The sequence below is a fragment of the Antechinus flavipes genome, chromosome 2 (genome assembly GCF_016432865.1).
Source record: "Antechinus flavipes isolate AdamAnt ecotype Samford, QLD, Australia chromosome 2, AdamAnt_v2, whole genome shotgun sequence".
Taxonomy (NCBI): Eukaryota; Metazoa; Chordata; class Mammalia; order Dasyuromorphia; family Dasyuridae; genus Antechinus; species Antechinus flavipes.
Window position 1 is genome coordinate 563,544,370 of NC_067399.1, and position 25,287 is coordinate 563,569,656.

General features: G+C 34.9%; 1 protein-coding gene across 3 annotated transcripts in view; it reads right to left on the reverse strand.

The window, feature by feature from the left end:
- Positions 1–25,287, reverse strand: part of SV2B (synaptic vesicle glycoprotein 2B) — a 170,842-nt gene that overhangs the window by 41,742 nt on the left and 103,813 nt on the right. For all 3 annotated transcript variants that reach the window (XM_051981054.1, XM_051981055.1, XM_051981056.1), the window contains exons 3-4: positions 3,680–3,860; positions 1,850–2,001 (exon numbers count right to left, since the gene is read on the reverse strand). In XM_051981054.1, the coding sequence (XP_051837014.1) occupies positions 1,850–2,001; positions 3,680–3,860 (333 nt within the window). The remainder of the gene's footprint in view (positions 1–1,849; positions 2,002–3,679; positions 3,861–25,287) is intronic.

Genomic DNA, 25,287 nt, shown 5'->3' on the forward strand with positions numbered 1-25,287 from the left:
ACAGATAATGAATACAAAATATTACACAATAAACATATACAAGATTCAACAGTAAAGAATTACACAATCAATGTATTACTAAAGTAGATCAGTCTCAACTCAAAGGCAATTCTTTTGACCCACTTCTGCCTCTAATTCAGTATACTCCTACAACCCAGATTCATCCTCCTTCTATAAAAATATTTAAATCTTCTCAATCCTAAAACACACACACACACACACACACACACACACACACACACACACACACACACTGTACCATCTAGTTATTGTATCGATTACTTCCACAACCAACTTCTTGGGGAAAAAACAATCTAACAACCATCTTTCCATTTTCTAATACTCCTCTCTGTCTTCAGACCTTTACAATCTGTCTTTCTTCACCATCACTGTATGAAAATATTTTCTCAAAAATATCCATACATCTCCTAATTCTCAAACCCAATGATCTTTTTGCAGTTGCTTTCTTCCTTGCCTGTTTAGAAGCTTTAGATGTGGTATGTTGTAGTGACTGAGGTTGAAGTATTTAATATCTCTGAACTTCAGTTTCCTCATTTGTAAAATGGAATTAATAATACACTAGCACACAAAGTATACTTATTATGTGATATGCTATGTAAATTTATTATTTTTATTATCTTTTCTCTTTCCTGATCTTCAGGGACACCACTCTCTTCCAGTTCTCACACATTTCTCCTCATTCTTTAGGTCTCTCCTTTACTGCTCTTCTCTTCTTCCTAAGTTCTTAAGGTAAATGGTTTCTAAGGCTTTTTCCTTGATCCTGTCATATTATCTCTCTACACTATCTTCCTTGGCAAAATGATTAGATTCTATGGCTACAAGTGTTACCAATAAATAGATGTAATAGCCCAATTGATATTTCCAGAATTCTATCCTGCATTTGAAAACAATATTTCCAACTTCTCAATTCCTAAACATACCAGCAAAATATCAACTGCACATACCCTAAAATTAGTTTATTATCTTCCTCAAAAAATCCCAAACATTCCTACTTCTGATTCTACTCTTTCTGCCAATGACATTATCATTCATCTGTTCTCTAGTATCAAAACCTTGATGTTACCTTTGATTCTTCTCTCTCCCTTATTTTTTATGCCTAGTAAGTTGACAAATCCTATTGATTTGACATTTACAAAGTTTGTCAAATACATCTATTCCCCTCTATTCCCACTTCCAGACTTGTACTCTTCCAGTAGAGATGATCACAAATCTCATCCCTGTTTCTGGTCCCAAGTCACCACTTCTAAATTTTATTAAGATGTTTGCTCATGTGTTTTTATCTTATAACCTCTATGGTCAGTCTTTAAATAATTAGTGTTAGTAGATTTCCTAGCCAGAAATGTAATTAATGACATACAATCCTAAAATGTTATGTTTCTCTATACCCATACACGTCTATGAACTGGCCTATGCTAATTCAGGGGAGATATGTCTATCATAGCTCCATGTGTTTCTTGACACAACTATAATATGAGAATAAAAATACCTTTTCTACAGATACAGTAGCTGAATTATATGATCTCTTTAGACTTTTCAAGTTCTGTAAGCTAAAAAGTGGCTATCATTTCTTTCCCATTGTCTTTTTAAAAATATTAATAATATTCAATGGGAGGGAGGAAAATTTGCATAATTTCCAGGTAGATTTTTTTGTTGTTATTATTTCAGGAGGATTACAAGAGTTTTGGAATAAAAGAAAGTTGTCCAAAAACCATGTCTAAGAGAATGTTTCAAACAAAGGGAAAAGAAGAGAAAAGATATTTTAGATATAGGTATTAAAACTATTGAAAACATAATCATGATATCAATATTTTGAATCTAGGATACTTACCATAGTGTGGAATGATAGTCCAGGCCATTGCTGAAGCATAAATTCCCCCAATCATCCAGAACATGCAGAGCCAACTGAGGTGTTCTCCCCTCTTCTCACGAGATAAGAATTCAGAGAAATAGGCAAATACAATGGGGAGGGACCCCCCGATCCTGAGGGGGAGAAAATACCAAAGAGGAAGATGTGTATAGAAAAGGGAAGATAACAAGCATCATCAACTCTTGACCCCACCCCCTTACCTATCCAATTAGTGTACTATGTTGAGAGATGATAGAACTATAGAGACGCTGAAGTATAATACTTGCAGAATAAAATGAAGGAACTAAGTTTCATTAAGAAGTTGACTGATCATCCTGGTTAAACTATGACAAAGCTAATGAGCTAAGGTGAATTGACTAGTTAGTAAATCAAGAACATATGATAAGTAAAAAATAAAACAACTTGAAGCATTTTGATAAATTTAAGGAGCAAATTTTATCAAGAAGCTCAGAAATTCTAATTATTTCATTATATTCAGAGCAAGCAATTGTCTCTATAATGGTTGGGATCCTTCTGATTGAGGTAACCAATAAGTACCCAATTTGCGCCTAAATCTTAGATACAATATTATGATTTTGATGCCAGTTTTTTTCTTAGTAGATTAAAAATTATATAGAGAATAACACACTGAATTGCTTACTACTTTAATTTAAGCTGCTTCCAGCTAACTCTCTTTTTTTTAAATTTCAGAATAGTTTTTGGTGGTATTGTTTTATAATGATTACTACCAACTAAACTACCTTCAGAGAAACTTTCCCTGAAAACAAATATGTATAGTCCAGCAAAACAAATCAACACAATTGTCTTATATAAGAATATCTATCTCATTCAGCATCTTGAATCCATTACTTCTCCATTAAAAAAGATGTATTTGTTTCATCTTCAGTCTTTTAAAGTCATTATTGTTTGCCACTTTGATCATACCTCAATTTTCTTTTACATATAAAAATGCCCCATTTACTTACTCATAATTCGAAGACTGTAAGGTTTGGATTTACATATATTTTACCATGTTTAACATATATTGGATTACTTGCCATCTAGGGGAGTTGATGGTGAGAAAGGGGAGGGAAATTGGAACACAAGGCTTTGTAAGAGTTTCCATATGTTTTGAAAATAAAAAACTTCAATTAAAAAAAATTATAAGGTCCAGCAAAAGAGGGAAAGTCTCATATCAATCTTGAGCACCAGAAGCAAAGCAACTTGTCTAATAAATGTGAATTTAATTTAAAGTGTTAGTTTGTATTCAAATTGTGGACCTTTTATTTCTATGCTTTATTCCAAATATACACACATCCCATTTCTCTTCCTTCCTAGAAAGCCTTAAAAATATTTAGATAAGGGATTTCTTACTTCATTCATCTAATTCTTAGAGAAGAGACAAAAGACTACAAAATCAGAGAAGGTTATTTTCACTGTATCCCAGCTATTCCAATACCCAAGATCAATAGAGACAAAATACTCATTTGGATAGATAACAGTACATAGTCCCTCCCATCAGTCCTGAATGAAGATTTCAGGAAAAAGCTACAAAAAAATCATAGATCTGGAGTGGGAAGAAATGTCAGGAGACTTCTTTCCAAGGCTAAGGTGGCAGTGATTTGGAATTTGCCCCAACTTTCTTCAAGCGAGGATTTGGATTTCTGCCTTTAAGAGGTCCAAAGAAAGGTCACAGTTGGATGATTAGTCCTTTTCTTGCCTGTATCTTAGAAAGAATAAGAAACTTGCCCAGGAAATAGAATTTGAACTGGTCTGACTCAGAGTGGCATATCTTATGTTAGGTGTACATACCCTATACCCGAGATAAGGCGGCAGAAGAGGAAGAAACCATAGCCCTGCACAAAGGAGGAGAGGGATGCAAAGGAGGCGTTGAGTGCCAGAGACATGCCAAGAACTTTCTTCCTCCCAAGTTTATCTGCCAGGCCACCCCAGATGAAGGCCCCGGCCATCATTCCCAGGTAGACAATCAGCCCTGTGAGAGGGGAGGGAGGAGAAAGAGTGATAAAGAAAGCAACACAGAGAAAGAGAGAAATGTTAGGAATATTCAAGGTGTTCTGCATCCAACAGGGAACATATTCTGGAATGATAGACCACCAGCATTTTTCCCATCCTAGAAAACACTGCATCATAAATATACATAATCTAAAGAAAGAAAACATTTTGCAAACTGATAAGTAGGTTCTATGAATGTAATGCAGTAGAATTACATAAACAGTAAATGAACAAGGGTAAGTCACTTCATATTATACCATGTATAGGCGAGCATTGGTGAATATCTTGTGATTAGTAGACATGCTCTAAATTCAATTCAGAATGCTTTAGTTGGTTTTTAATGGCTCCTTTCCTGGTCAAAGAAATTCCCTCTCCCAGAAAATTTCCATTCTGTGTCTCTATCTTTAAATGTTACCCCTATAGGAATACATTGCCATTTTGTGAAATGAATATGGAGAGTTTCCCAAAGTCAACAAAGTATTTCAGTGATGGGTAGGCCAGCAATATACCAATTCTATTCTCCAACTGATAAGTGGTCAAAGAACATGAACAGTTTTCTTTTTTTTTAAATAACTTTTTGTTGATAGAATGCATGCCAGGGTAATTTTTTACAGCATTATCCCTTGCATTCACTTCTGTTCCAATTTTTCCCCTCCCTCCCTCCACCCTTCCCCCAGATGGCAAGAGTCCTTTACATGTTGAATGGGTTACAGTATATCCTAGATACAATATATGTGTGCAGAACCGAACAGTTTTCTTGTTGCACAGGGAGAATTGAATTCAGAAGGTAGAAACAACCCGGGAAGAAAAACAAAAATGCAAGCAGTTTATATTCATTTCTCAGTGTTCTTTCTCTGGGTGTAGCTGCTTCTGTCCATCTTTGATCAATTAAGGCTCTCTTTATCGAAGAGGTCCACTTCCATCAGAATACAAAACATGAACAGTTTTCAAAAAAAAATTGTGAACTATCAACAGCTACATGAAAGAATACTTTAAATTATTCATGATAAGAGAAATACAAAATAAAATCACTCCAAAGATTCTCCTCAAAGTTGGAAAGCTGATAAAAGATGAAACAGTTGATGTAGGACTATGAATTTGTTCAACCCTTCTATATAACAATTTGGCATTGTGTAAGAAAAATCAATAAATGATTTGTACTCTTTGACCCAGCCATTCTGCTGCTGCTCATATATCCAGGTGAGATGATAGTCCCAATATATACTAAAACTTTCATAACAGCATCTTTTAAAGTTGGCACAAAAAAACTAGAAACAAAATAGGAATCCATCAGTTGAAAAATGGGTGAACAAATTGTGGCATGGAAGTATAATTAGAATACTATTCCACCTTAAAACAAAATGACAAATATGATAGAGAACTGATGTAGAATAAAACAAACAGAACTAGACAATCAACAAAATGAACATGATAATATAAATGGAACTAATAACAAAAGATAGTTGAATTTTGATTCATTGTGAAAGGCAATCTTCTTCCTGGAGAAGTGACTGTGAAACAAGTCTCTTTTTTTTTTTTTTCTTGGTAGACTAGTAGAAGGCTATGAACATAAATTATGTAATCAGAGTCTGTCTGTTGGTTTTGTTGAAAATATTTTTATTTCTTAGAGCCAGGAAATGCAATATATATATATATATATATATATATATATATATATATATATATATATGTGTGTGTGTGTGTGTGTGTGTGTGTGTGTGTGTATACATACATATATATATGTACATATAAGGCTAAGTCCAATGATAATCTTTTAGATGACATAGAAAAGTAGTAATGTCTTAAAATGCAAAAAAAATTCATATTATAATCAAGTTGATTTCTTAAAAACACCTTTAAAGTTATTTTCTGGATACTTGTATATTATGCAAAGACAGCTGCCAGATGGCTGAGCTTCCTACAGTCATAAGTGACCTTTACACAACCAACAAAATTAGTAGGAAAGTATTCCATCAATCAATATTTCCATCTGATAATAACTGACACATTTTAAAAAGTTCTTTAATGTTTGAAAAACTCCCCCTTTTTTAGAGGGGAAGAGCCTAAGGCTCAGAGAGATCAAAGAATTTGCCTGTGTTCATATAAATTCAAAAAAAATGAGCTCAGCAAGCATTAAGTTCCTACTATGTGTCAGGTACTATTTCTAGATACTGGGAATATGAAGGCAAATGGAAAATAACCCATATATTCACAGAACTTATATTCTATTGGGGGGGGAACATGAACAGATGAGTATAATCAGGCTTTCAAGTAAGCTTGAGGTATTTTGTTTGCTGCTGTATATGTTGGGTGGGGAAAGAAATATGACTCCTTGATGAGCTTAATTGCAAATTTCAAGTCAAACTATGTAGACATATTTAGCATAGCATATATATTTTTATATAAATAAATAAATACAAAAATACAAAAAAAATACAAAGTAATTTGAAAGGAATGTTGGGGTTTGGGAGGCACTAACAAAAGAATCATAAGAAGTCTTCTATAGGAGGTTATATTTGAGCTAAGTCTACAGATTCTACGAAGTGGGGGTTAGGAGGAAATGGATTCTAGAATATGTTCTATTAGTTCCATTTCTCATATTCTTGCACATATCCATGAAATACACGTAAAAAACCAGTGTTTTATGGGGCTATTATAGCACCACCAGGATAATATCTAGGAATTATACTCAGGGGACACACAGAGAATATATTTGACCTGACCTAAGCTAAGCTGAATCAAATTGAATTAAATGTTCTGGGGATTATCTCCCTCTCTTTGTAAAGACCTTTAGATAGAAAAACAAAGTCCAAGGTTTCCCATTTCATTAAGTCATGGTGTTTTAGGCACCCCACCCCCCAAAAAAAGACTAGTCTCTAAATGATTCAAGCAAAATTTTTCATGTTATAGATTGAAAGGAAATGGAATAGAAATCAATGCAAATTAGCATGAAAACATAATAATAATTAGCATTTATAGTCAACTTTAAGATTTATGATGCACTTTACAAGTGGTTTCATTTGATCTTTTGATCAAATAGCCTTTTGATGATGTCATTATTATCCCCAGTTTACAGATAAGGAAAACTGAGGCTGAGAGAAGATAAATCACTTTTTCTAAGGTTCTTTCTAACTAGGTAATAAATATCTGAAATAGAATGTGAAATCAGGTTTTCCTGTCTCCAAGTCTAACATTCTATTTGTTATCCTTTTTCTTTCAAAGAGTTCCTCTTACTTTCAAATAAATCACAGATTTAAATCTACAAGAGAACTTTGAGGTTACTGACTCCGTTTTCTTATGAGGAAACAAAGGTCTGCCCAAGATCCCAAAGACAGTAGTGGCAGAGCTGGGATTCAAACCCAGCACCACTTTCCACTATTTCATCCTATAACTCTAACCATGTTCAATGGCAGAGAGGCAGTATGCATGGCACAGTTGATAATGGAAGCCTAGATTTCAATCCTACTTTTAATTCTAGCGTTGTGGCCATGAGCAAGTCATTTAATCTAAACTTCCTTGTCTATACAATGGGGGAATAATATCAACTGCCTTACAGTTATTATGAGGCTCAAGAAAATGTGCATGAAGTATTTAGTAAACCTTAAAGTACCATATAGATGTCAGCTGGTACAAATATCATCAATTATATCAATTAGGTCAGAATTCAGTTATTCATCTAGATTTTTTCCCATATGGCCTCAAATGACTGCTTTAAATGAATCTTAGACTGAATTGGCCAGATGTTTTGGCATCAAATAGACACAGCCAATCTCTCCACCTTCTCTTCCATGTCCCCCAGTCAAAAAAAAAAAAACATCATAAATGAATAAGAATCAGACACATCTTAATTGGAGAAATAAGGCATTAACAAACATCTCAGACGATGACCCAGGAAATTTTGCCTTAGGTGAATGGTCTAGAAGGGAAGGACTGATTGACCTAGGTTAAACCATTTCCTTCACATTATTTTAGAACAGAAATCATTTTTAGATATAGCTACTCCAACCAGCAACCTGTCTATCCTGTCTCCCTCTCCTCACTGGCTAAGGCCATAATTCAACAGTGTGATGGCAAACAAGACTAAGCAGGTTGGGGCAGGTTGGGCATCTGCTTTATTAGTGTTCTGGTGTTTGGGAAGAAGAAGGAGGGAGGAATACTTTGGAAACTTGACAAAAGTCTATCATCTGACGTTGGTTTGTTTGATCAGCAAAAGGGTCAACCAAATTATAAGCTTGCTAAATCTGGGGTTCATTTGTCTATATACCTTTTAGAATCTTGCACATAGCAGCTGCTCATGTTACCATTTGAAATTACCTAATAAGGGGTTATATTTGATGGTGTAACAACTATATTACTAGAGAGAAAATGAGAACAGATAGGAAAATATGTGGTTGCAGGGATTCAGTGAAGAAAAAATATTCTGATTAAACATAGAAACATAAACACTAGAGTGTCTGAGTGATCCATAGGGAATGGACAGATTGATCAAAATTAGCTATATTTACAAAGGTGAAAGAACAGAGCAACTAGGAATTGACCAGAATGGAGACTTCTGAGGAAGCAGTAGTTGACTTTATTTTTCTTCTTGCTTCTGGGTTTTCAAATTAAGTTTCTATTAACAATTCTCCACTCAAAGTCTGAAATCAGATCCATAGAAGCCGTGTTTCTCTTTTATCCCATCCACTAATTGCTAATTCTTAGAGGTGTTTAGATTTATCTGTGTACTTCCCAGTTACCACCCACTGGATTGACATACAAATTTCACTTCTGGTTTTCTAACTATTCTACAATTATATAGAAAGCAAAGCAAACATTTGTTTAATAGATTTTTTGCAAATATGAATTGCCATGCCCACAGCAGTACTAAGCTAAGTAGAATCTCTAAGATGAGAGTATCAGATCATAGATCAATATCTGTAAAAGTGAGAAAGACTCGGTGATTAGGTAGCTGATGGCAGCTTACCACTTTAGGTCACCAACTCGCACTTGAATGGCTTCAGATATCCTGATGTAGTAGAGAGAATCAACTGATAAAAGACAAAGGATATCTTAGAAAGAACTCTGAACTAATAAGTGACTTGAGTTAAACTCACTAACTTGTCATTCTGGGAAAGGCATGGAACCTCTAAGCCTCATTTTTATTATCTATAAAATGAAATAATTGGACTAATCAGAGCAAGCATGATGTAATGGAAAGAAACATGAACCTTATAGTCATGAGACATAGATACTAGCTTAAATCTATCACTAGATGGGTGTGGGATCTTAGACAAGTTATTTAATCTCTCTGAGCCACAGGTTGCCCTTTTGTCAAACAAAAATATTAGACAAGGTGTTAAAGTCCTCTCCAGCTCTAAAAGTATGTGGATGAGATTTATTGCATCTTCATAATGGAAGCTGGAAGGACGACTGTTACCAAGTCTCACTAGTCTAAAGTAATGAAATAGTGACAATTGATGGAGAGTAACCATACTCAACATAAGAATGATATGAATTCAAAGTGTGTCTCTGACACAGGCTGTTATGTAATTCTGGGAAATGGTTTAATGTTTCAGCACACCCAATAATAGTAGATGAAATGTATTACTAGGTGCTCCCTATATTGATAAAATTACAATTATGTGGGAGGAAAGTTATGGTACCACAGAATTTTTGACAGGGACCTTAGAGACCATCTACCTCAACTCTTTCCTTTTTCAGATGACAAAACTGAGAAATATTTAATAAAACACTATATAGTTTAAGGGGGGGGAGAAGAAAGGAAGGAAAGAAAAGAAGGGAAAGAAAAAGGAAAAAGATCAGGGGCAAGAGAAGTGGCACAGGAAGGGGAAAGGGGAAAGGGAAAGGAGAAGAATAAAGGGAAAGAAGAAGGAAAGAAAAGGAAGGGGAAGGGGGGAACAGAGCTGAGATTTGAATCAAACTCAACTTCCAAATTCAGGCTACATCCACTGTCACACTTCAGAAGTCAAAGCTCTTGCAGATTTTTTTTTTTGTTGTGCTCAACTCACCTATTGATGAGTTAGGAAATAAGGGGAGATTATTTGCCTAAACCCACTGGTAGGGGAAAACGAGGGAGAAGCAAATTAAAGGAAATTTCATTTTATGCTTCATCTCTGGATTTGTTTATAAATTCTTGATGCACTGTTTTTCCAAGGCACTTTTTTATGCACATTACTGCAAATGGAAGGTTATAATATTAAAACTTAATCAGGTTATTGTATGGCTGCATAGCTTCCTATGTTGTTTCCACCTGAATGATGTGTTTTGTACAATATAACATCAGCATCACTGGGGTTGGGGTAATGGATTTGCAAAGATATGGTTTTGCCTGAAATATGTGCCACTTAGATAAATGTGTAATCAGCAAGTGGGATAGACTATGATTGAATCCACATTACTGGTCTATGGCCCAAACGAATGATTGGCCAAGGCTATTTGTTTTTTTGTGAATAATCCAAGTTGGCAGGGGCTCAGCTCTTAAAAGCAAACAAATCAAATAATCCTGGTCTGCTAGAATACTGCAGCCTTCCCTCTTCATGTGCTGACCTTTCTCCTTTGATTTTAGTGATTTTTCACCCTTTTAATAATAGTATTCTGATACCAAAACAGAGAAGACAGTTGCCTCTCTTCAGATATGCAAAGACCTTTGATCCTTAGAAATCTCCAAATCACTACTGTCCAGCTCTTATAGCTGATGAACAGGAAATCAATTTAGAGTATCAGACTCAGCAGTTTTATACAATAATATCTCATTAACCCAACTTATCAACCAGACTCAGCTATCCAGAATACTGTCAAAAATCAGGAGTTAAGCACTAAGAAAACTCTGTACAAAAGAGAGGTTAAAAAAAAAAAAAAAACAACCAGCTCATTCATCAAAAGCTCTGATCTCTGCTGAAGCTATTTGCTGGTAATCCACACCTATTTCTAACAACTTTAGTGATGTGGTTTCCCAGATTACAAAATATTAAAATAAGAAAATTAGACTCAGAATCTGGGGAGACTGCTAAACATAAGTACATTGACAGTGACATAAGTAATACCTAAAATAGCATGTCAACAAGGAAGGAGACAGAAAAACCATTTTAAAAATTAAAAAAACTAAAAAAATCAGAACATTTTAAAGCAGAGATGGTTAACTTTTTTGTGTAATGGACTCTATGGCAGTTTGGAAATGCCTATGGATCCCTTTTCAGAACAATATTTGAAGGAAATACAGTTAAAAGCAAAGGAAAATAAAAATGTAATGTTTACCATTTAAGTTCATGGACCTCATGAACCTATTCCTATGTTGGAAAGGAATTTATTAAGAATCCCTGATCTGGGGAAATTTTCTGTGGAGACAAACCATCTTACAGAATGTAGTTGCTACTGAGGGAACATTGGAAAGAAGTGTGATAAAGTAGATAAGAGTTCCAGATTGAAATCCAAAAGACCTAGCTTTGATTCCTGTCTCTATCACTTACTAGCTATGTGACCCTGGCTAAATTATAAGACCTGTCTGAATCAAAATTTATAAAAATGTCAACCACTTGCTGTTGTTGCTACTCTTCAGTCATGTCTAACTCTTTGTGACCCCATTTGAGATTTTCTTGGCAAAGATCCTGGAGTGATTTGTCATTTCCTTCTCCAATTCATTTTACAGATGAGGAAATGGAGGCAAACAAAATTGTCTTGTCCAAGGTCACACAGCTAGTACATATCTGAAGCTGGATTTCAACTTGGGAAATAAATCTTCCTGATTTCTCGATAACAGAACTATGTTGCATGCATCCCATATTTTCTCCTTTGAGCCTCACAGCAGCTCTCTAAAATAGGTAATCAAAATATAATTATCCCCATTTTGCAGATGAGAAAACCAAAGGGCTAAATGACTTTAAAATTGCATAACTGGGACTTATACTTCAGTATTCCACTTCAAATTTTTGATATATTTATAAGGCTAGTGCTAATATGAGTTTATTAAACTTTGGGTATTTCAAAAGGCAACCTACAGGAAGAATGAACATTGATCAGATCTTCTAAGTGATTTAATCTGTGCTATGTAGGCTGTGCATTATACTAAGAAAGTACATAAAATTTTGACTTTTTGAGTTCAACTCTTTCATTATTTGTGTCATTTTAGGCAAATCACTTAACCTGCATGGGCCTCAGTTTCTTAATTTGTAATATGAGGGTGTTGGACTGGATGGCCTCTAAGATCCCTTCTAGCTATAAATCTATAGTCCTATGAAGATTTTTCTTACTTTAATATTTCAAGGATCAATGATTTCATGTCTGTCTCCACTAATACATATTGCAAACCATTTGTGCCTCTTAGAAAACCAATTTCATGAACAGCTACAGCCAAAAAAAAATCATCATTTAATTGATGGTCAATCCTTTCATGATGAACCTCTTCAAAGCTACCTAAGCTGGTTCTCAGACAACAAACATGGAGTCCACTGCCAGAAGTGCAATGGAAACCTTGCCAGTTGGCAAGACCTTACAGAACTTTGCTGTTGCCACCAGCATTGGATCTATATCATAGTAAGATAGCAAAGTAGGATTCTATTGGCAAACTATTTATTTACACTCCTTTAATCTTTCTAGTGGCTTAGCAGTACGTCCCTTTAATTGCATTCACCTTTTTGCCAAGGAGCTTCTCAGTGTATCATTCCAACTTTATTTCTCCAATTCCTTGCAAGGTCACTTCAAGTTTTCATTCACTTAGCTCAGCATCTCTTTATTGAACTCTGTTCAAGGAACTGTAGTATATCCTCCTTTAAAGGTTAGAAGGTTTTGTTCTCTCTTCAAGGTACTATATGCTTATACTTGACATAGAATTTAGATGTCATTTTTTAAGGTTCCAGGAAGATTTGAAGGTTTTGTTCAATTTTCACCCCTCCTCCCCTTATACTTCACAAAATACCATACCCCTACTTTTCCCCAGGATCCTTCCAGTTGATAATCAAAGATTTTTAGTTTTAGTAAATTATCCATAATATTAAAACACTTTTTCCATATGCCTCAGAGCTTGTCATCTGGAATTGTAGATATAATACATTTTCTAGAATTTTATCACATATAAAGCATATTTTTACCATTCCAATTTGCCCCTTATCTGCTTTATGTTACATTTATTTTTGAGGACTCTATTATACTCTAATTATCCAAATTTATTGTTTTAATTTCTTTTGCTAAAGATGGATTTTTCTCTCTCAAATAACTTTAGCATCTCAACCATTTTAGTCAATGTTAATTTCATGCTTCTCTTCACTTATATGGGCTCATTCTTCCTTTTATTCTCCTTGTTTCTACCCCAAAATGCAGCATTTTGAGCATGGTTCTTACTTTCTATGCATAATCTCCTTTAGCTTTGCACAATGTAGAATAGTGAACAATGGCAACCAAAAATCCTGGGTTCTAACCCTGGACTTTTCTATTAATTAGTTATATAGCCCTGGTTACAAACTTTGCTGGTAGTTAGCTTTCTCAACCATTAAATGGGGAATTGCGATTTGAAGGTCATTAATGTTCCCTCTGGCTCAAATTATCTCGTGTGTGTGTGTGTGTGTGTGTGTGTGTGTGTGTGTGTGTTATTTTTGGCAATCTCACTGGGTCTGTGGTATATATATTTCTGCCTTTCTTGAGAAAATTGGTTTGGCAAGGTTTAGTTGAGATACTCATCTGCTTTATAGTTGCTAATACAAACTTATTTTGCCTCTTCAAAGTACTATATGCTTATACTTTACATAGGATTTAGATGTCATTTTTTAAGGTTCCAGGAAACAGTAGCAATGATATGAACAGCAGCATTGGAATACCCAAGAACCTGCTGAGTCATATCATCCAACTAGCCCTAACATTACAGTGAGGAGGGAAACTAGACGCAAAGGAGATTTCTCCAGTTCAGTGAGCACGCGCATACACACACACACATATATATATATAATTTTATTTGAAATTCCTAATAATCCTGTAAAGTTCCTAATATAGATGTTATTGTGAAGTAACACTGTTTGACAATTTTTTCTTGGTGATCCAGAATTTAAATTTATTCTCCTATGATGAGGAAACTAAGGCCCAGGTATAGCTAAGTAACATTCCTAAGATCCATAAAGAAATGGAATAGGTAATAAACATTTACAATAACCCCTATTATATGCCAGGCACTGCTAAATGTTATTTTTGAGGACTCTATTATACTCTAATTATCCAAATTTACTGTTTTAATTTCTTCTGCTAAAGATGGATTTTTCTTTCTCAAATAGCTTTAGTATCTCACCATTTTAGTCAATGTTAATTTCATGCTTCTCTTCACTTATATGGGCTCATTCTTCCTTTTATTCTCCTTGTTTCTATCCCCAAAATGCAGCATTTTGAGAATGGTTCTTTCTTTCTATGCTAAATGCTAAAATCTTAATTTGATGCTCATAACAATCCCTTCAAAGTATGTTCTATTATTGACCCCATTTTACAGTTGAAAAAAGAGAAGGAAATAAAAATTAAGTAATAATAATGGTACCTAACATTTGTGATAGCACTTACTATATGCTAGGCACTGTACTAAGCACTTTACAATTATTATTTCATTTGATTCTCACAACTTTGGGAAGTAAGTACTATTTTATCCCCATTGTCACAGTTGAGGAAATTGAAGCAAATTAAGTGTCCAAAATCCCACAGCTAGTATGTCTTAAGTCATATGGCTAATTAACTCAGTTCTTCCCAAGTCCAGGCCCAGTCAGTGTGTGTCACCTAGCTGCCTCCAAGAAATTAGAGAAAAATAGACTTCTAGGTATTCCTTTCTCGAATTCTGAACTGAACACTTAAGTCTAGTCTTGACACTAGCTTAGCCAAGTTACTTCCTCTCTATGGGTCTCAATTTCTTCCTTTATTAAATGACTTTAGAAAAGCGAGGAGGAAAAGGTTTAAATTTCTTCTCAATTACCTTGTCTCTACTTTGGTAGTTTGTTAGGGTTTTTTTCCTATCAGCTCTAGGCCTTTACAGTTTCACATCAAGGGTAAAAATCCTTTAAAATTGTTTAAGAAACTTTTAAAATTTAGAGAGTAACTGCATGAAAAAACTGTGTCCCTCAGGGGGAACATTTTTAGAAATGTGGATGAAAAGTAACAGAACTAACAATAGAAGAAAGAATTTTGTCTGGGAATTGAGGGAGAAAAGTTAGAAAGATAAAGGAAGGCTCAGAATTTTATCACCAGAACTTAAAGGGACTTTAGTTAGCCTCTCTCAACTTTAATTTCCTTGTCTGTAAATGAAGGTAATAATAGCACCTACTTCATAAGATTAATCCTCTCAAAATGAGGATCAAATGAGATAATATATGTAAATTGTTCCCCAAATCTCAAAGTGCTATATAAATGCTAACAATTATTAAATATTACCTATTTAGTACCTGAGATTAAGTAATTCAAGGCCTGATAGACAGTAATTAGGAAAGAATCCAGTCTCTTTCCATTCCATTCTACTATGTGCTTCCACTATCTAATATATCTAGGGTCATAGTTAAGCTGATCTGGAAACACCTAGATAACCCCTAATCAAATATCCTGGGGTAAGGAAAGTTAGGGAAGCTACAAGGACTAGACTTTGATATTGAACAGATGAACAATTGGTTTAGTTCAATATTCTAATCTATTGGGATCTTTTGGGATTTCAACTGTTCCATGAATGTTCAAACTTTGATTCATCCACAAATTTAATAATTACTATCCATGCCCCCAAGAAAGAAAGCAACAAAAAGCTAACTAGAACCTACAAGAAAAGTCTTTCTATATTCTTCAATATGAAATAAAATTTTAAAATTAGCAAAATGCACAAAGAATTGAATTTTAACTAGTGCTATTTACAAAAAAGGGGGTATGTTTATAACCACAATGGGGCATTCTTTGACTCTAAGAAGCTCTAGATTTGCCTCTCAAAGTTAATAGCTACCTGACCAAAAACAAATCTCTTTACTTTTCAGTGTTTTTAAGCAACTTTCTAAGAATATAAATTACAGATGGGTCGCCAATCTATGGTTTTCCAGGAAGTTTCTACAATAGAGAGTTCTATGAATTTGTAAAATCTCAAATCTGGATCAAAACACACACACACACACACACATACACATCTTGTATGTGTTTAAAAAAAAAAAAGAACCTGCACAAAATTATTTTAAATGTATGAGTCATTTTCTTCAATTTCCCTATATTTATGGAAGTTATCTTGGTAGACAATTTAGTTAAGAAGCTATTTATCTAGCATCTCCATACCCTTGAAATGTGATAGGATTTGAAATAGTATATTAGACTGATTCATGTGACATTTTCTTAGTTAAGGAAAAAAATGAATGTGGGAGTATTTCCTAATAAATGGCCTTAAATATTATATATAAGAGTTCCTTTCAATACCAATAGAGAAAAGAAGCTTATCTTTAAAGCTTCTCCCCAGAACAAGGTGAGAAACCTAGAAGAATCAATATTATTTTTCTGGATCATTTTTGCAGAATCCTAGTTAAAGTGGATTTATGTGACTAAGGCAGCACATGATCTGCAGACATGAAATAGAAAATGCACACAATGAATATTTTAAGCAGCCTTGACTAAGTCTAGATAGTAGGAGGGTATCTGCACTCAATCTGTTCAGGACACCATAAGACATGGCCATAAATTGTAAAATTCACAACATCCTCTACCTTCTTCCCTCTCTTTACCCCTTGATAAATTCCAGTTATCTTCTTAAGTAATTTAATGAGTCCTTCAATTTTACATACAAACCTACACATGAGCTTTTGTTGGGAAATATTTTAGTGCTATTTACAAAAAAAAAAAAAAAAAGAGTATGATATATTTTTACCATGTTTAATAAATATTGGATTATTTACCATCTAAGGAAGGAGACAGAGTGAAGGGGGGGGAATTGGAGCACAAGGATTTTCAAGGGTCATTATTGAAAAATTATCCTTGCATATGTTTTGAAAATTTGAAAAATGCTTGATAAATAAATAAAATAAAAAGAGGGTATGCTTATAACCACTGTTCTGAATCAGATGAGACTTTTTTGCTTTTTGATTATGAAACATCCTTGAGGGCCTAAGCTTTCTTTTCACAAAGTAAAAGGGCAGGAAGTAGTAGGTGATAAAAGTTTTGAGTGGGATTGGCAGAGAAAGCCTGAAGGACTGATAAGATTATTCCCTGAGAAAAGCAGGGAAGGGCACTGATGAGGATCACCTCAATCTCCTATACCAGTGGAGATCCTGTGTAACTCCACCTTACTATATCCAATCAGAAAGTCAAGTTATGTCAAACCCCAAGGTTAAATTTCCCCTGTAAATCTGTTGTTCATAGCCCATGCCATCTTTGCTGAATCCATTTTGGGTTGACCCACTTCTGCCTTCTGCCTCATGGTGCCTTTCTCCTTACCCCATCCTTCTCCACCCTGACTCGTGGCGTCTAACTATATGCTCTCTCAACTCTATTTCATATTTACCATTCATGGTGTCTGTTGTATCTTTTAATTTTATCTGTAACCTCTACTTCTAAATAAACCTACCATTTGCCAAAGAGAATGGCTGTTGTGAATTCTTCACAAGAGCAAACCTTAACATTTGTTGCCAAATACCAACATTTGGTGCCAATTGCTCTTCTTGATCTCAGTTTGGTTTGCTTATATCTATCTCATCATTTGGTGTTGAATCTCAAACATATCAGGAGGGAAGGCCAGACTAGTGTGTTTGCCTCTGTTCTCCCCAGGATCATGTCCAACTACCTCATACCAAAAAATCTTCAAGGCTGATGGAGGAAGACCTACTGGTCTATTGACCCTTTATCCCACAGACTAACAATTCTAAGCTGACCACTTTTTGTCTTTAGTATCTTGTCCAGATTTCAGCAGTTGTCATTTCCTGATTTAGGGAAATCTACTAGTGAACAAGTATTGATGTCCTCACTATATACAAGGCACTATGCTAATTTCTAAGGTTTCATATACAATTAAAAATAATTCTCCTACCTACCTTCCCCATTCCCCCCCCCAAAAAAAAAACAGTTCCTATATTCAAGGAGTTAGCATTCTACAGGGGATTACATTGACACAATAAGGAAATATAATATGATTTGGGGCAGGAAAGAAAACTGATAATTACAAGGATCAGGAAAGGTGCCTAGCAGGTGGTGATTGAGGTGAGCTTTGAAATAGGTCAGGAATTATAAGAGGTTGAGGTAAAGATAGTTCACACTCCAGGTATAAAAAGGAGCCCAAGCAAAGGCATGGAGACTAAGAATATTATGTTGATTTCAGAGAATAGCAAATCAAATCAAATGATCTTTCTAATCTGACAAGATAATATATAGTATGTGTGGCTCTACTACCTGGTGGGAACGCACCTATAATTTGATTCTCCTTTATTCTTCCTGCGATTATGTATGTGTATATTTAGCTTATGTACTTGATTGAAAGAATTCCTTTGCAGGAGTTTAGGAGAAAATTATTATATATAGGATAATCAACAATAAATGATATCCTACTTGTGCCTAAATAAGTATGGAAAAGATTTCAAAATTCCAACAATCTGTGTGTGGCTGATATCTAGCTTTTGCTCCCATACCCTGGCTTTCCTCTATTACAGTTATTACAGAAAAAAAACAAAAACCTGGGACTAAGGTTCCCTGCCAGTCCCTATTTCTGATGTTCTCAATAGATAAGGTAGGGAGCAAAAAGGGGAAGGGAGAAATCCCAGAGTTCACAGAGAAAGAAGGAGGGTATAATGAGGCCCTAGGGAGTCTAGTAAGGCGCATTGGGGAACTATCAGTGGGGTGAAAGACTTTCACATTTAACTCTTGGGGAAGAAACAGAGCTGATTTCATGCAGGCTCTTTTCTGTAGCTGGATTCAAGGACAGGATAGAAGAAAATCCTTGTGATGAGAATGAAGTAGGCATCAAATGATGAGATTCAACTGAGCAATTTGCACCAAATGCTGGGATTGATGTAGGCACCAAATGTTGGCGTTTGGTTATGGGATGAATTCCAATGGCTTTCTCCTTTGCTAAAAGGTATATTTATTTATGAGAAGTTACAGACAAAATGAAGAAATAAAATAGATATCAAAAGTGGTAAATAAGAAATAGATTTGGGAGAGCATATTGTTGCAAGGAAAGGGGTTTTTAACAATTAACAATGGAAAAGACAAGTTCCCCAGTGGAATTAACCAGGAGAAAGGGAATTTCACCATGAGGTGGGAATACACCATTGATGGGCAAGTTAAATTCTAAAAGAGATTTAGCATCCTAAAAGGCTTGTTAGGTATAACAAGAAGAAAGACACTATGTGGGTAAGGAAGGTGAGAGGAAAGGCAATATGAAGAAAAACACTGTGGAGAGCTGATCCAAAAGGGATTTAGCAAAGACAATATAAGCCATGGACAGATTTTTAAGGGAAATTTAACTTTGAGGGTTTGACATAACTTGGCTTTCTGATTGGATTGGATATAGTCTTGGTTACCCAAGACCTCCACAGAAGGTGGGAATGTAAGGTAGAGCTGGTTCCCTTCAATGCTCTTCTCTATGTGCCTCAGGGAGTTATCAGCACTTCAGGCTTCCTCTGCTAACCTCACCTAGTTACCCAGGACCTCATCACTGGGCACAGGTGATGAAAGAGTTTTGCTAGAACTCTGTCCACTCCTTATTCTTATGAAAAGCATGGCCTAGAGGGGACAAGTGAGTGGATTTATCAGCCTGTTACAATATGTAGAAAAAAATAATCAGAGTACCACCAGCAGAGACTAAGCAAGAATGACCAAGCACTGGGCAACCAATGCCAGACCTGAGAATGGCAAACTGAGTTAGATCTTGACATGATACAGCCAGGAGAGACAAGAATGGCTTTGATTATCAGGCTATCTCTGGTCATCTTAACCTATTCTTGCCACTGAACTCAGATGACTCTGGAAGAAAGAATAAAGTTGTTGACTTTGCACAGTTCTGCCTTAATTAAATCCAATTCATTTGCAAGTCAAGATATCACCTTTCCTATGTCACTGGTCCTCTTTGAAAATGAAGGAGGAACAATAACCAAAAATGACCAGCATACTCAATGAGAATACATTCAATGGAAGACTTGCCCATTGTTACCAAGAATTGACTGTGCTAATTGGTGACTTTTTTGATTATTTTCTGGATATTGATTCAAGACTTTTTGCTTTCCTTGAGTAGTAATAAGCCTATGTGCTTTTTTTGGAGTGTTTATATACTCAGGAAGGAAATACTAGGGGAAGGAAGATAATGTAAAATATTAAAGTTCCCATATTATTTGGATGGGAATGAATAATCTATGGAAGTAGAAGGTTCTTTTTGTTTTTATATTCCCAGATCTTAGCACAGTGCTTGGCACACATAGTAAACACTTAATAAATGGTCTTTCATTCATGTCACCAAATCTAAATCTGGTCCAGAAGGAGCTTCCAACACCAGGTTAACAGAACAATTAGAGTCCTAAAGCTCACATCTGATGTTGAAAGATCATTAATGTGTAAACTACAGTCTCTAATCCTTTCTGGCAAGGAATCAATGAACATGAGAAAATAACTCTTTAAATTTAACGAAAAAAAAAAAAGACAGAGGCCCCTAATTCTACATATGTATTATATGTATTGAGTTTCACTATAATATAGAGGATATTACGTTAAACTAAGAATTGGGGGAATCTAGGTTATTATCTTAATTCCTATCTTAACTCACCCTATAAGCTAGAATCCCATAAAGCTTCACCTGTTTATTTCTCTAGCCTTTAATTTCCTTACCTGTAAAAAGAAAAAATTGGATGAGATCAAAGATTTTTAAAATGTTATGTGTCAAGGAGCCCTTTGGCAATGTGGTTGGAGAAGCTTATATGGACACCTTTTGTTTGTTTTTAATGCATATAATAAAATATATAGGATTACAAAGAAGATCAATCTTATTGAAAAAATAATATAATTTCCCCTTAACTCCAAAGACTCTCTTAAATCTATCCACAAATCCCAAGCCATGGACTCCTGATTAAGAATTAATTATATGATCTTTTTTAGTATGTTTATATCTCTCTTTTCACATTGGACTAGCAAAAAAATTGCTAATTATTCCAAACAAACATTCAATATGGGGAAAATACTATTTTTTTCAAGATAGAAAACTTGAAGCAATGAGGATATATGTGTGTATATATATAATGTATAAATATGTGTATATATGACATATATATAGCATAGAGAGAGATGAAAATATACATTTAAGTTAAGCAGGTCAAATGGGAACATACAAAAAAAAACATAATGATGATAATTTGCCAGCTTGAACACTATTTACTCAAAATGGATTTTTACCTTCATTGGTGGTATATTAGCAAAAGTGACTTGTTGCACAGAGCCTTTTATTGCCACCAAAGGGGACTGGAGCTCCCCAAGTTTGAGAATAACTAGAGATTTTGGCCAACAAATCTAATTTTATATGTTCATTCCATTTGCATGGAAACAGCAAACAGATAATCACTCATGACGTGTAGTCCCTAGATCCCTTTAGTGTTATGAAAATTCTTGTGGTAATTTCATTTCATACACACTCACCCAACTTCTATTCTCCCAGGTATTCTTCCCAAAGGCAAAGATGGAGCCATAGAGCTTCTGGAATATAATTGTTACTGCCATAAATCACGTTCTTAAACATTATATAGGCAGAATAGATGCAACATTAGCAAAAATAAACAGTAACACTTCAAATAAACTTGAAGATAAATGTTTTAGAGGGGTGAATATCATGAAATAAAATCTTTGCAGATGTAAATTTTGTTTTTCTTGATTCAGCAAGTATATGAACAATAAGACATTATTTCTGAATTAATGTGTATTTTCCTGCAATGATTAAACTAACATAATAAATATTTTTGGTGTCAAGCCATCAGATTAGGCAGTAGAGGGCACCATTGATATAAATAGCAAGGCAAAACTGTAAAGCATAATCCTGAGACCACATAATGTAAAGAATATGTAAAACGTTATAGCAACAAAAACCATTAAAAAGACAATTTTTCTAAAATAAAATCACTTCTACATCCAGATGAATAGCCTAGTGACACAATGCTCTACTAATCCAATTACATTTAATTTTATCACCAGACAATCATGAACAATGGCTTCCTCTTGTTCCTGTACATGTAAGTAGCAATTTAAACACATGACAGAAGTTTGGTTTTGGCTGATGCATTATTATTATTCCATTCTTAGATTGATCCTTCTTAACCTTTCCCATCTGTGACATAAGTTAAATTGGATCAAAATTCTTGTTCCTAGATTATAAGTATTAACCAGCTTCCTATGTTATAGTATGCTATAATATAAGCAATGTGTGTGTGTGTGTGTGTGTGTGTGTGTGTGTGTGTGTGTGTGTAAATGCGATAGTATAAAATATGGTAAGGTATAAAAATCAGGGAGGATATCTTATTCAAGTTTTATAATTCCCCTAGCAATTAGTACAGAACTCTGTACATAGTCCTACAAAGAGAACTTGAAATCAGAGAGATTTAGATTTAAATCTAATCTCTGTCTGACCATGATTAATAATAATAATGGTGAAAATAATGTATTTATAGAGTATTAAAAGTTTACCAAGGGATTTTACAAATAACATACTGTTTTGTTCTCATGATATCCTTGGAAGGCAAGTGCTATTATTATTTCCATTTTACAGATAAGGAAACTGAGGGAGACAAAGATTAAGTAATTTGTCCAACTTTACTTAGTTGAGCTAGTGTCTAAATGTAGATTTCAACTCAGGTCTTCCTGTCATCAGATCCAGTACTGTTATCTACTGCTCTACCTAGCTGTCCTTAGGTAAACCATTTAACCTAGGACTGTTTCCTCATAAGCAAAATGGAGAAAATAAAACCTAGAGAACCAAACTTTCAGAATTATGGTACTCAGAAAAGATGGTACCTATAAAGTGCTTTGCAAGCTTTAAAATGCGAAATAAATTAAAGCTATTATTATTAATAAATGTGTTTTACACATTTTTTTTAAAAAATTTTAAAAAGTGATTTACAAATGTCCGATTTTATTCTCACAATAATCATGGGAGGTAGGTGATATTAACATTTCCATTTTACAGGTGGGATACTGAGGCAAAAGTGACTACCAGAATCTCCCAGTATCTGAGGCTGAATTCAAACTTGGGGCTTATAACTGCATTTATTACAGTGTTACTGTAGTATGTTACAGTATGTTACAAAGTATGATGAGATTGAGAGGAGGGAGCTTTTAAGGAGGTGCCCTTCAAAGGATCTGAAATACTAATTACCAAAAAACAAAAAAGCATCTCCTGAGAGGGGAAATGGCATAGGGCTTAGAATGCTGGGCTTAGAAGTCAGGAAAAATTGAGTTTAAATCCTGCCACTGATACTAACTTTCTGACCTTCAATTTCCTCATCTTTAAAATGGAATGATAATGCTAATAGTACCTATCTATTCCAAAACACTGTTATGACACTAAAGTAAGTTAATAAATATAAAATGTTCTGTATAAATGTGAGGGTTTTTTTTTAAAAATAGTTTCTGTTAAGGAGTCCCTTCAGGGACTCACTCCAACTACATTGTATTTTTGTAATCAATGGTTGAACAGGATATAGATAGAAGAAACTCATAGATGACCAATTCAATTAGTACTAGAAGGCCAGTATCAGGAATTTAGTCCCCACTTGGAACTAATTAACTGACTTCCCTTCCACAGACAACACCCCTAAACAGAGAGGGCTATCCTACCAGAAAGGAACTAAAGTAGAACATAAAGAAGAACCCCTTATTTCTAGTCCCATGACTACAATTTACTATTTGTGGAATTTTAGACAAATCATTTTTCTCTCTCCCCTTAAGTTTCCTCATTAAATAGGAATAAGAATATCTGCCATATGCCGCTGCTCAGGACAGTGCCTGACATTTAAATGCTTGTTGACTTCTTGACTAAAGTCCTCTCAAGTTTAAATCACAGAATCTTAGGTAGGAAGAAACCTTCGAGGTCCTCCAGGATAACCCAATAGAAACCCTCAACTCCCTTCCAAGAAGTAGTCACACAATCTTTGCCTCAAAATTTTAGTGAGGAGGGAACCTATTACATATTATTGCTTTTACACAATTTTGTTAAGTTTTCCCTGCATCTAACTGAAATTTATTTCTCTGCAAGTTGTACCCATTCTTCATATTTCTGCCTTTGGGGGATGACAGAATAAGTCCAAACTCTCTTAGCAATGATTCCCTTTAAATATTTCAAGACAGCTGTTGTGATCCTAAAACCTTGTCTTCTCCAAATTAAGGTACTCCCAGTCCTTTCAACCAACTGTAATGTGTCACGGTCTCCAAAACCCTTACCATTCTGGTTACCTACCTTTGAATGCTCTCCACTTTGCTACTTCATTTCCTAAAATGCAGCCCCTAGAACTGAACATCATAGTGTAGGTGCATGCTGATCAGGACAACACGACATTAATCTCCCTTCTGGTGAACAGCATGTCAGTGAGAGATTTAAAATTATGCCAGATATGGTCTCATTGGGGAAAACAAAATAATATGTGAAAATGTACTTTGAAAATGCTTAAGTGATAAAAACCAATGTAAGGTCATTGAGGCTCTGTCCCACATCCATTCAGTCCCAGTGGGGACCAAATGAGACACTGTGAAAGGACTTTCCTCAAACTCACTCTCCTTGTTGGAATATCAAGTTTAAGAAAATATTTATGATAATGGGTCAGCAATGTCTATATAGAAGGTTAAAAATATGGCCAGGTGAATCTTTAGGAGAGAGAAGGAATGTGGTAGCTAGGACCAGAACACACTCCCCCCTCACACCCATACATCCTCATCTTCCCTGACCCGCTCCTGCCAAACACTCACACTGATGAGCAGCAAAGCTAGACATAGCGGGGCTTCGTTAAAGAGGTTGCCAGGCACCGAGTAACAGAGACACTGGCACAGCATGAAATTATTACTGACACTGCCAATTTGCACTAACAGGGACTGGGGGATTCAGTGGATAATTTCGAAAAACAAATTAATGTCTTGGAAATCCTGAGAAGGATTTTTTTAATGGCATTCACACTGACAATGTGTTAATGAGAGGTTGTTGGGGTTTTTTTTAATATATGCAGAGGGTGAATATTGCTAATAAACTGTTGGTATTTGAAGGCTAGGTGAAAGTTCTACTTCTCAATTCATTTTTTTCTTATTTATACCCAGTCTTTTTTTTTTTAGTTTCTTCTCACAATCCTATTGCCTCAGTGTCTATAGTCTTTAGAGCTTTCTTCATTTTGAATAATCTGGTAATGAGATACACATGGCTAAATAACTCAAAAAATCATAATGTCATATGAATCCTCTAGAAAGCTAGAGCTGTAGAATAGGCCTTC